General features: G+C 40.9%; 1 protein-coding gene across 4 annotated transcripts in view; it reads right to left on the bottom strand.

Annotated features, from left to right (window-relative positions):
• Positions 1 to 12,600, bottom strand: part of LOC117937671 (partitioning defective 3 homolog) — a 368,949-nt gene that overhangs the window by 136,395 nt on the left and 219,954 nt on the right. For all 4 annotated transcript variants that reach the window (XM_034861772.1, XM_034861774.1, XM_034861775.1 and 1 more), the window contains exon 16: positions 4,103 to 4,289. In XM_034861772.1, the coding sequence (XP_034717663.1) occupies positions 4,103 to 4,289 (187 nt within the window). The remainder of the gene's footprint in view (positions 1 to 4,102; positions 4,290 to 12,600) is intronic.

Here is a 12,600-nt window from a genome sequence, read left to right as displayed (position 1 = left end):
TACACTTCACTCCACGGGCCTGTACAAAATCCCTCAGGGGCCGGACCCGGCCCTGGGGCCGCCAATTGAATAGCCCGGACATACAGTATAGGCATAATGCAGATAGTAGGAAAGCTTTAAATTATATGAACTGATTTTTAAACTATAATTTCTTGATTGATTTTCCACTGATCGTAGAACACCAACAAATGTATTGGTTGCACACTAACAGTGCCAAAAGGGAAAGACATGGACTTGGACTCCAGTTAGAGGGAGGGAACGGACACACCCTGCAACTGCACTTTATTAACTCGTGGGATGAAAACCAGGTGGAATCTAGAAACATTCCTCCTGCATCAGAGACGGATCTGCTTGTATTATTAGCTGCCACGATTTTAAACTAAATTGAGTTACTGACACTGGTCTACGTTCCAATCCTGGGAGAAAACAAACCTTCATCTACTTATTTAATCTATTAAGACTATTCTGCAAAGCCACTATAAAGCAGTGTGTGTGTTATCTATTTTACTGTAAATCATTTAGACGTGGTCTTTCCTGTTTGGCTTTGGATTCAAACTAGTGAAGGAGGAGGCGGACACTGCAAAGGGAATTAATGTGACGGGTCAGGACCCATTGCTCAATGCAGATACGCAAAGTAATAACTTACAACCTTTATTTATATAGTGAAACCTGACTGAAGACACATGCTGGTTTCCATCGCCTCCCTGATTCACAATCACAGTCACACACCCTCTCACCCCACACACCTCCAGGACTTGACGCTTGTTTGCAACTTTTTGTTTTCCTGGGTTAAAATGTAAAATTAAAACTTTTTTTTTTAGTAGTTTAGTCACTTTTTTTGACATTTTTATCACTTTCCTCAACATTTTTGTCACTTTTTGTCCCTTTTGTCCCTTTTTCTGATGTCCTTGCCGATTATTTTTTGTGCTTTTTTGACGTTTATGTTTTTGTTTTCAACCTTCTTTTATCATTTTTTGCCAAAGAATTGAATAAAACACCCAAATTCAATTAAAGTATTGAACTGATCATTTATATTACTTATAAAACATGTCAAATGGAACCATCCACTTAAAGTTTTTGGACAATCTGGTTAAAAGAAACCCACATTTCTGATTTGAAATTGGTCAGATTTGACCCGAGGACATCAGGAGGGTTAAGCAAGCAAACTCTTCTACATTGGGCAGATAACCGGCAATATCATTTCCTTTACCACCTGGTCTGATTTCAACCAGCAACCAACCTCTACTCACAAGCCACTTTCATTAAACTCAATACTACCCCCATCTAGCTAATGAAAATAGAAGTAAAAGTATTAATAGCAATACTGTAACAGTCTGTAAAACAGCAGCAACAAATAAAAGCTTGGATATTTGTACGTTAGCATTTTAACAAAGATCTAAAAGCATGAGGCTGTAATATTTATAGCCCGTTTTATGATCATTTGAGGCCCGTAAAGCTCATTCGGTATAACAACGGTTCATAACAACAGGACAGCTCTGAGCACCTGAGAGAGAAGGCAAAACAGGCATATGTCTTCACACAGTAAAACGTGCAATAACAAGAACCGTGTAATCGCAAATACAGAGAACACACACACCCCCATTAGATATTGGCTAGGGATGTCAAGAAAAAAAGAAAGTAGGTCAATTTATGTGTCTTGTGTGAAATGGGATTTCTGCCTCCAAAACAACCATTTATCTCTGGGGCCTACAAGTTAAAATACACTAGTATACCTGCTGAGGGGAAGACTGAAACAGAGGGAATTTTTAGAGGGACAGATAAGAATGTGTTTTTACTAAATTCTACGACAGAGATGAGTAGATAATTAAAAAATAGGGTCTTTAATTGCTTGTTTATATTAGTCATTTTTTTAGCTTACAATAATCACTACCAGATGCTAAAATGGCCTTTTGATTACCCCTACATTAGTAGAATAAAGTTAGTCAGGATTAAATTAATTTTACAAGCCAACTGGCTTGCCATTCTATGTTTAAAATAAAGTCAAATACAGTGTTTGTGCTGAAAAAAAGAAAGAAATTAATAAGGGGGAAAGCAAGAGAAAAGAGAGTTTGTTAAATTCCACTGAGTGAAAAAAGGAAAAGAAGAGAAAGAACCTGAATTACAATCATGTTACAAGCCAGCCAGCCACTTTGGTGCTTTGTGTATGCACTGTATAGCTGTGGGCTTGGCAAGGCACCTCCCATGAGAAAGGAAGGCTGCATAATGCTGGAGGCCAGAGGTGAGACTCTCGCAGCTCTGCACAATACATATTCAATACGTACTGGGCCCTGGCTTTACTGTTGCAAGAGCTTAATTAAAAAGTAACAGTTCCAATACATTGGACCACATCCCCTGCTGGCTCAGTATGCCTTTGCCGCTGTGTTTGTGTGTGTGTGTGTGTGTGTGTGTGTGTGTCTATTGGGATTTTGAGCGCACTTGAAAAAGGAAAATGAGAAACAGTAAAAGTCAGTCAGATAGAGGATACACACTTGCTGCGTTCAAGGAGCTATTAGCATTTGAGTGAAAGAGAATGTGTGTTTCTGCACGCGTGTGTATGTGTGCATGTGTGTGTGTGCGTGTGCGTGTGCGTGCGTGTGTGTGTGTGTGTGACTTCTAGGATATAAATAATTCACTATAACCCTAGGCAGTGGTATATAGCACACTTTTGCATTGTGTGTGCACACGTCATCCACGCGTAAGTGCGTGTGGTTGTGTGTATGTCTGGAATGCGTATGTGCGTGTGTGAGGAAGTTTAAGTGCTGTTCAGCCATATGCTGTGGACTTAATCCACTATGACAAACCTCTGACATCACATGGACAACAGGCATGCTGAGCAAATATACACATCAATAATAAATGAGAGAAAGAGTGCAATAAATAGTGAGAAAGAGAGAGAGAGAAAGAGAGAGAGCAATCAAGCGAGAGAGAGAGAGAGTGAGTGCAATAGTGAGAGAGAGAAAGTAGAGAGTCTCCCGGGAAAACGATATAAAAATACTAAAGAAATGAATAAATAAACTGAGCATCTCTATTTGTGGCAGCCAGCATTTCATCCTTTAAAAAAAGTATTATGGTTCCGCCACAACCAACCAATCTGAAACAAGAAAAACAAGTTTTTGAACTAAACAATTACACACTACACATAGCAAAAAAGGAAGAATTAGTTGCGACCTGTGTTTAGTTTAAAAGCAGTCCTGGACTTTGTCATTCAGAAGAAAATGAGGACATGATTGGATGTCTTGTCTTTACATTTTCATTCATACCTGAGCACTGCAATCACACAGGAAATGCCGTGAGTAATTTTAGAGTACGTGAATATACATTTAAAAATGAACAGCTATAACTATCTGTTTTAAAAGGCCACCTTTAAGTAACATCAATAAAAAAAGAAAGGCAAGCACAGAGCTGTGCAGCAGTGCCGAAGTCTCATTCTTGTTTTTTTCTTGGTCGGTAAGGATTGCTTTGCTTAACCGGTCGTGTCCTTAAGAGACGTAGTTCTGTGACAAGTTTGATGAGCCCGGGCTTAATATTTTATTATGAGGGTGCTCCAGTCGGGCTGCATTCTGTAGACGGAGTGGGACGCTGAAATCCAACAGAGGGGCAGGGGTTGGATATGTGTTGGTAATGTAACTGACTTTTTTTACTCACAGTCTGACTGCTGCTGGGTCATACATTATTTAAAACACACACACGTGCTTTGATATGTACTGTATACTTAACACACAGTCGCACAACTGCATATTTACCCAAACGTTACCAACATTTTGGGATGCAAAATCGCGTTACTTTCCCATGCTAAACTGTACGCAATGACGTGCAATAAGTAAAAATGCATATATCTGTGTATATATATATATATGTATATATATATACTGTATTTATCAGGTATTTCTATTGCTTTTCACAAATTTCTGCAGAACCTTAAATCACTTCTCACCACTCAGTGATACTCCAGAAATCCAAAGACCGGCAGGAACCTTCCTAAACCTCCTGCACATTGTAACTGCAAATACAGAAAATGACCAGCTTTCTCCACGTAGGACCTAAAGTCATTATAAATAATTCAGCCGACGCCACTGCAAAGTAAAACCAACCCGTTGCTCACCATTCATTCTGACCGGGCAGCTCGTGGATCCAGGGCACCGGGTATTCTCCCACAAAGCCCATGTCATCGTGGGAACTAGAGGATGATTGGTCGGAAAGGTGGACAGGTAGCAGGGGCGGCCTATCATCTTCGATCATCACTATGTCGTCCTGCGGCATGTTCACAGTGGGAGAGAGCTGGTAGTTACCTAAGAGAGAGGGGGAAGATTAATTTCTTTACAATTATACAACACAACGTGACATCAATGCTCAAGGTTTTTTTTATTTATTTGTGGTGTCTGATAAGTGTGACAAAATCCGACTGAGAAAATGTTTAAACATGCTGAAGCAAAGTATGCACACACATTTCTCCACAGCCACGTGTTGTGTTTTCACAAACAATGTTATCTTACTTTAGTAATTACCGAGATAATGCTATAGACTGAGATAACTTTGACCAAGATAATTGTACTATGGATTTTTCATATCAGGACATGCCTGGAGGATACCAACATTTCTTAAACAGTGTAAATCATTCTGCTTATAAGGTACAGTTAAACAAAGCTGCATGCATACACAGATGCTGCAGGCTTGGTACACTCATAAAAATACACAAACATGAAAAGAACACACCCAAATGACTGATCTAATGTCTAGTAACCACAATCCAGTCTCTTGAAAGACAAAAGTTGTGGATCTGAATAGTTTTATCCTTGTTCCTTCACTCTTCTCCAAGGACACATATGAGGAGAAGAAGAGCTCCCCTGATCTGTATGCTGCCCTGCCTGAGCCTCCCTGCTGAGGACTTGTTTGAATCGCTCCTTGGCTGCTCCTCAGTCAAAGTCAATGGGGAATAGTTCCGCAGCAGTTGGCACTCAGCAACGAGGGCAGGAGAAGGGTTGTTCAACGGCATGAAAAGTGGCATTACAATGCAGAGTTGGAAGATTCACTCGCAAATTGATCAGTGCGTGACTTATGTTTGAACGTAGGCACGTAAACACAAAGGTCCAGACAAGTGACAAGATCAACCTTTAAGCACACACCTGCTTGCTATTTGACATAGGTTTACTGAAATGTTGGACTTCCCATGGTCTTTGCTTTTGTTTTAATAATCAGAGGGCCGTTTTGCAAATGTAATAGCTTAGGAACAATTGTGTGTAATCACTGACAGCAGAGAACAATATTTACCCTGGCAGGATCCCAACATGAATCTTTGAGGCATTTAATTTCACTGGGGCCCGACGAATGATAAATGCATATTGTGGAAGGAACTCTGAAGACCAATCAAGGCGGAAATGAGGTGTATAGTGTAGTTAAGTCATTTGAAGGGAAAATATGTAAGAAAAACAAGATACAAAACAAAACAGCTGTGCAGGGAAGAAAACCAAACCCCCTCCCCCCTCCCAGAAACACACTCACATACACACACACACACACACACACACACACACACACACACACACACACACACACACACACACACACACACACACACACACACACACACAGCAAAAAAAGCACCAATAAAGTCAAACCAAAAATTGGGTATATTTTAGGATATTTTTTATATATGTCCGGACTTGAGGTCTTATCAGTGACATCATGTTATCAGTGATAACATTGATTTATTATACTGTATGTGAATATATTTGTTCCACGCCACAGGCTTCAAATTAAGTGTTCTAGTGGATGCACTAAATACCACCACCAAAATGCTATTTTACTTTGCAAATAAATAATACCTAATGCAAATGAAAAACAAGTTGCTTTAAACCATGCATAGAAAACCTTCCCCAAAGCCTGTCCTGGTACAGTACTTGCGCATCTGTTAATTGATTCTTTTGAAATCTTTATCCCTTTGTCTATGGACAGCTCATCTAAACCAGTTAAGATGGCTGCCAACACTGTCCAAGTGAAATGAAGGCCATTTCTCACTTGGGCAGCTTGACAGAGAACCATGGGTAATTGAATTCACTCTGTACTGTAAATCAGCAGGCCTGGAGTAATGACAGTGATCAACTCCAGGAAGTCGCTTAGACTAAGCTAGACCTTTCAGTTTCACAGCAGGCAGACAAAGTAGCAAGAAGTTAAAGTATAAGCTGGGTATCAATAATCATTTATTTTTAATTATGTCTTCTTTATATCAATAGTTGTGACATGCACTTCTGTTGTACCAAAAAAATACAATAGTTCCAGTTTGTCCTCCATATCATCCAATGTACCAGTTTGTCTCGTTATTGTGACCAGCTCTTAGGACAGCTGATGATGAAGAGGCATTTACCATATTACAGTCTATGGTCATAACTATGTGTTTAGTTTTGTATGAGTATCAAGAATGTGTACATGGTTTAGAGAATCTATATTCTCTGTTCTGTTTTTTACATGCCTTACCTCTATACAACAGGTTAGGTTTGTCCTCAAGAGTCCTTGCACACTTATCTAAATCAGTTCTCAAACACTCTTACTTCCCTACTTCGTTGTCAGTGTCTCTACTTTACAGTCAGTTTAGCAAAAGTGTGACAGTGTCAATAACTGATGCCCTGCAGCTGTGTGTCCACAGGGGCCATTCTCAAACCAGCCTTTCCTTTGCCTTAGCCGCTGAGTGGAGTTACCATTTCGGTTGCATCAGCGACGCTGAGAATTTCATTACAGAAGCCATCTGAAAAAGACATGCCGTATAGTGGTAATGTGAAAGAAGCTCTGTAAAAGCTTTAGAGTGTGTTTCAAGTACACCACACCTATGGACACCATTTGTATTCCCGATATGCACTTTTAAAGACAATCCATAACTCATAATCACCTTACATTCACTCGTGTCAGCAGACCACTTTTGCTAACAGAGGACACTGTTTTAATTAGTAACTCGGCAAGCTTCCCTCTCCCAGCTTGATGAAATATTTCCAGGCAGGACCTCTTGACACAAGTAGCCAGCTCTGCAGATGAAGAGTTGTTAAAGTCATCCCACTTCCCTCTTTGCTAAGTAGCTCTAGGACATACACACACTCACACAATGAATGGCTAGTGGACAGGTGTAGCTGAGGCCCGGCTAATGATTTGAAAGGTGATAATAATTAGAGAAACTGCAGCACTTGCTTTTCTTCACCTGTCAGCATAATAAGCATAGAGGGAAATCACCCAACCATCGACCTCCAATACAATGAATTACACAACACTAAAGTAGATTTGAACAGATGTAGACCAAAAGAAAATAAGTTCTTAGGGGCAGTGTGTCTGTTGTGTTTGGTTTACTGACTGACACAGATAACAAGCAAAAGGCAGAGTGGGGGAAAATCTGGAGAGACAGCCCCTTCAGTGGTGTTTTGGCGCACTTGGGTGCTCACTCACCGTTTTAAACACAACCGTCTTTTACCAGCTCCTCAAAGTCGGTGACAAGTGGAAAAAAGAGCAGGTGACCGTACCAGCAGAGACAGCTTCCTTCTCGTAAGCCGGATCGACGGACGTGTATATGTGTGTGTTTGCACCACAACTAGCTGGTGACTGAGGCAGTTGAAAGTCAAGGTTGTTCATTATAGAGAGATGATTCAGAATGCAAACAAGTGCTGATGAAATAAGGAGAGAATACATTCTCAGTGTCTTTGTAGTCTTTTTTTTATGTGCTCTGAAGGTTGTTTCTGTTGTTTACATCATTTTGCTCAGGGAAGGTCAGGCTAAATGGTAAAAGGACAGCATTTATACATGTAAATGGCCTGTTCTTATATTCCGCTTGTCTGGTCTTAACGACTACTCAAAGTTTTTTTACCTAGTACAGGAACCATTAACACATTCACTGTTGCCAAAGCTGCCATACAAGGTGCCACCTGCCCATCAGATAAACACCCACACACATTTACACTCCGATGCCGCAGCATCGGGGCAACTCAGGGTTAGGAGTCTCGCCCAAGGACACTTTGACATGGGACTGCAGGGCCTGCAGGGCCAGGCGACCGCCATACCCCCACACACACACACACACACAAACCCTGCAGTCCAGTATCTCGCCCCAGGACGCTTTGAAATGTAGACAGCATGGACCAGGGATCAAACCATGACAAGCTGATTAGTGTATGGCCGCTCTACCTCTTCAGCTACAGCTGTTCTGGAGCAACATTTCCTTCTTAGTTCCTCTGCCTAATCGCACCAGCATCTAAACCTGTGAGTTCTGAGAATGAGGTGATTCATTCCACCAAATCCCAGGACCGCTATCTCGGCCGCAATTTAAACCGCTGTTATTCAGCCTGTAATGCCCTCTACGATCCTTAAACACTGGAGCCTTTCACTCAGTTTGTGGAATGAGGCAAAAAATAAACTAAAACATAAATATCACGATGCCATCACAAATGACTCAGCAGTCAGTGTAGATAACATCACAAGGGGATAAAAAAATTCTCCAATTGTAAGTAATGGTTCACAGAAGCTGGCTGTTTCACAAAAGGACCATTTGGTATTTGGTAAAGAGCTTCTGATTCATGCCTACCATACATGCAGCCAGGAAAAGAGTTATCTGGCAACATGTGCCACTGTGGCCTTTGTCACACTGTAATTAAAGATAGCTTCTCATGAGTCATGCTGACAGAAGCAGACGCATACTACCCACCACCTCAGCTCCCACCATTACAGTAACCATCCATTCTGATAAAAAACAAACACAAGTTGTTGGGTGGGGCTTACCATGAGGCCTAATATTGTATTGTGAAGGCAATTCAGGATCACAGTATAGTGGCTGTTCATTTCAATGCCATGTTATTGTAACATAGGTTAATTGACAAAATACTTCCATCACTAAAACACTAACATGATAGAAAGGAAGTTTGCGGGCACCCGGATAACACAGTTGGTGCCCCTCGACGCAGCAGGCACGTGTTCGACTAAGACCTGCGGCCCTTTGCTGCATATCATTCCCCCCCTCTCCCCTTTAATTTCTTCAGCTGTCAAAATAACGGCCAAAACTACCCAAAAAATAATCTTAGAAAGGAAGTTTGTTTCAGTTCATGCTTGAATGAACTGAGCTGTACACATGTAGACAGCCACATTATAGTCATGCCATCCTATCTGTCCACCCACTGCATATCATCTTTTAGATAAGATCATAAAAAAAATGGTAAATGTGCAAAGAAAATCTTCCAGTAAAAGCAGCCTGTCCTTGTGCCATACACTTGACAAGTTTGCAGCTGCACCCTCTTAAGTAGACAGCACAATCAGTATAGTCACAGTTCCACCACTGTACTGAAGCACACTCAACCTTCTGGCCATACATGTTCAACATCTGGAAGTTATGCCATGGTATGGAAGCAGATATGTTCTTTCTCCCTACAGTATGGTAGAGTGAAGACAGAGACAGATGAGCTCTCTGGCTCGAGAGGCCACCTGGCTGCATCTATCCAAACGGACCAGAGCTTAACTCTTCTCTTTCTCTGCCCTCTGACAAAGCATTGCCCATTGAAACATTGAGCTGTAAGGTGAGAGGTCACACTAATAGCCCCACTCCATCTTCCTTCTCCTACACAATTTCCACCATTTCTGTCCATCACATAGTCTTACACTTTCTCTCTGTCTCGTCCTCCCTCCCTCAGTGACACTTTGGCCTATTGATCTGAATGACGGATGGGGCATTACTTGATCCATGCTGCAACAGCTATCAGGCCCATTCACAGATTGCAGCTGGTAATCATCCACATCAAGTACACACCGGTAGCAACCAAAGCCTTATTATCACCAGCGGATATCAGTGCCATTTTCTAAAGGCGCTTTCACATCTGTAGTTTGGGTCATTTGGTCCAGAGAGAAAAAAAAGATGTACATTGTTGCCTTTAAGTTCCAATGCGGTTCGTGTTCAAATTGACTTTTAACAAGTGAATCAAGAGCAGTATACATTAAGTTATACAAACTGACAAGTAACTCACTGATTGGACAGTTTTGTTAATCCTGCATCCTGCATCATCAGGACCCACGGGGGGAAACAAAGGTCTGGTGACTGACTGGGTGTTATTGTTCTCTGGTGTCACAAAGAGCTCACAATAATTATAAGCATTATTAGTATTATGACACGGCAAATCGAACCAATGATATGCACAGTAACAGGTTGTGACAACCCAAAAAATAAGTTTTTCCCAAAATATTAGAGATCTTATTAAGGTGGGATATATTTCACGCACTAAATGGCCTGCCAATGTACACACAGGGTTCAAGCTAATATTGCTTTTACAGCCACCGTAAGCAACTGAACAAATGCACCAGAGTTTGTTTTAACCAAACCAAACAGATCCGTTGTGAAAACACCCTACGACTCCATATTGACTAAATGTGACTATTTGTTGAACAACTTATTTGGTGACAGCTAAATTTAAAGTATTTCCACACAATATATGGAAGTCGATAAGGTGGCCAAGATGCTGTTGCTACTGACATAGGTGATCTTCTTTACAGCGTTAACCTAACCACTTCTCTGGCATATATTACCTTAATGAGGCTAAAAGGGTTTCCTATTCCAGAGGTCAGCCCATCCACAGTTTAGAAGGAAGAGCTGCCTCCCATCCAAGGCTCTTATTTAGACTTTAAATGCTATATCAGGGAACACGTTTTCTGACCTCCTCAACCTTTTCACACAAGCACCAGCTACGCTAACTGTATACCTGGGAGGAGCATCCATACACTGAAGACAAAAATATACTGTGTAAAGGTTACAAGTTTTTCTTGTGTAACTTAAAGCAAGAAGTAAATATAAATCAAGTCATCAACTAGCAGTGAGTTAAAAAGAAGAAACACAGTTGTAAATTTAATGCGAGAAACAGCAAAACGTATAATTATATAAAATGGAAGCTATTGTAGTGTATGCCCAAATAGCAAAATAGATGTCTGGAAAATCAAAAGTCTTATGCTTGATCATGAATCTGTCATATCACAATATTACAATAAGTAGCTTTTAAATATAGCATTGCTGAACTGCACAACCACACTGCTGTTTTCCATCTGATTAATTAGACCTCTGCTCATGTAGGGGTTGGGTGAAGCTATACGGATGTGAGGTCACCAAAACTTCATTGACCAATAAGAATGACAATGGAGACATTTCTCTCAACTTATGCTACATTTACATATGCTATTTTCATAAACGAACATTTCACCCTCTCCGTTGTCAAAAATAACATTGTGCACACTTGTCAGTTTTCAGAAAAGTGTTAGTTTACACAAACCTGTGTATATAAACGGTCAAGAGCATGCAAAACCTGTAGGTGTAAAAGCAGTATAACGAGAAGCTCAAGCCCATGTTAGCCAATTAGAAACCTGAAAATTACAACGAATAATCAATGAATCACTTACTCCTTCTCTTTTGAACAAAGATGGGGACAGGATCATACTGTGCGTGCAAACAAAGTTAACCAAAATCTCCACTCTGGCCGGAGCTTTTAGAAAGAATCGTTTTCAGAGGCTTCAAAAAGTGACATTATTAAATAGTTCTACAATCTTTTTTTTGTTCTTGTGTCCCACACATGGAAACAATTTAATCTCTGCATTCTGCATTACATATATTAAACATATATGTCAACTACACCTATTTTTGGTAAAATGAACACAGTTAATATGTACACTAAATCACAAGAAAAAGGAAAGTTCCAGTGTAACACCATTTATGTCTCCGACATTTTGTTACTAAAGAATGCTAATAGCACTCTCAAGCAATCTGGACACTAAATTAAGGAAGGTCACTTTGCCTCATCTCCTGCACTGATGGCTGAGCATACAGAAAGGATGACTCTCCAGACTCTCTACTGTGAAATACTGGAGATGAGGGGAAATCAGGGTCAAGTCCTGGGAAGACAATCCCACTTAAAGACATTTAGGGAAGACTTCGGTGTGCGGGATAGCCAGAGGCTTGTATATTTGTATTAGGCTGTGTGTGTTTGCGCTTTTCCTTTAATGCTTTTAGTGAATAAATGTCCGCAAATGTTAAAAAAAATCACCCAAAGTGACAGAACTTTGCTGATACAGGATTTTGCACAATCACCTGCTTTCCGGCAACAGCATGAGCCCGCTTGCCTTATTCCCACTTCCGGCCACCCCTTTCTCTCCCCCTCACTCCTGTGGTTGTCCTAGGTGTGCATTGAGACTCGGGCACACAGCCAAACAGCCACAGCCACTGAAAGCGTCCATCCAAAGGCCTCAATTTTCACCCCAGCGTGTGGACCCTGCATCATGCAGCACTTTTCAATTAGACAGAACGGAAGGCAAAGCCGGGTGTGATGCGAACAACCTTTCATTAAACCTCGGCGGTTGCTGTCATATTGTGTGCATGCAAGAGATTACTTCAATTCCATATTTCCTTCCCTTTAGTTCACATTTTCTGCATTCTCAATCCTGTAACCCCAAGGGCAAAAAGTGTGTGGGGACAAGAAAAGAAAAAGTGTCAGGAATTCTATTTATTTGAGCAGGGAGTCAAGCAGAACGTATGATCTCCACCTGCTAGCTGTGGATTCAGCCCCTAGCCATGATGCCAGGATGCATGGTGTGTGCATGTGAGAAGCT

The sequence above is a fragment of the Etheostoma cragini genome, chromosome 22 (assembly GCF_013103735.1).
Source record: "Etheostoma cragini isolate CJK2018 chromosome 22, CSU_Ecrag_1.0, whole genome shotgun sequence".
In the NCBI taxonomy this organism is placed as follows: Eukaryota; Metazoa; Chordata; class Actinopteri; order Perciformes; family Percidae; genus Etheostoma; species Etheostoma cragini.
This window is presented reverse-complemented; position numbering and strand designations above follow the sequence as displayed.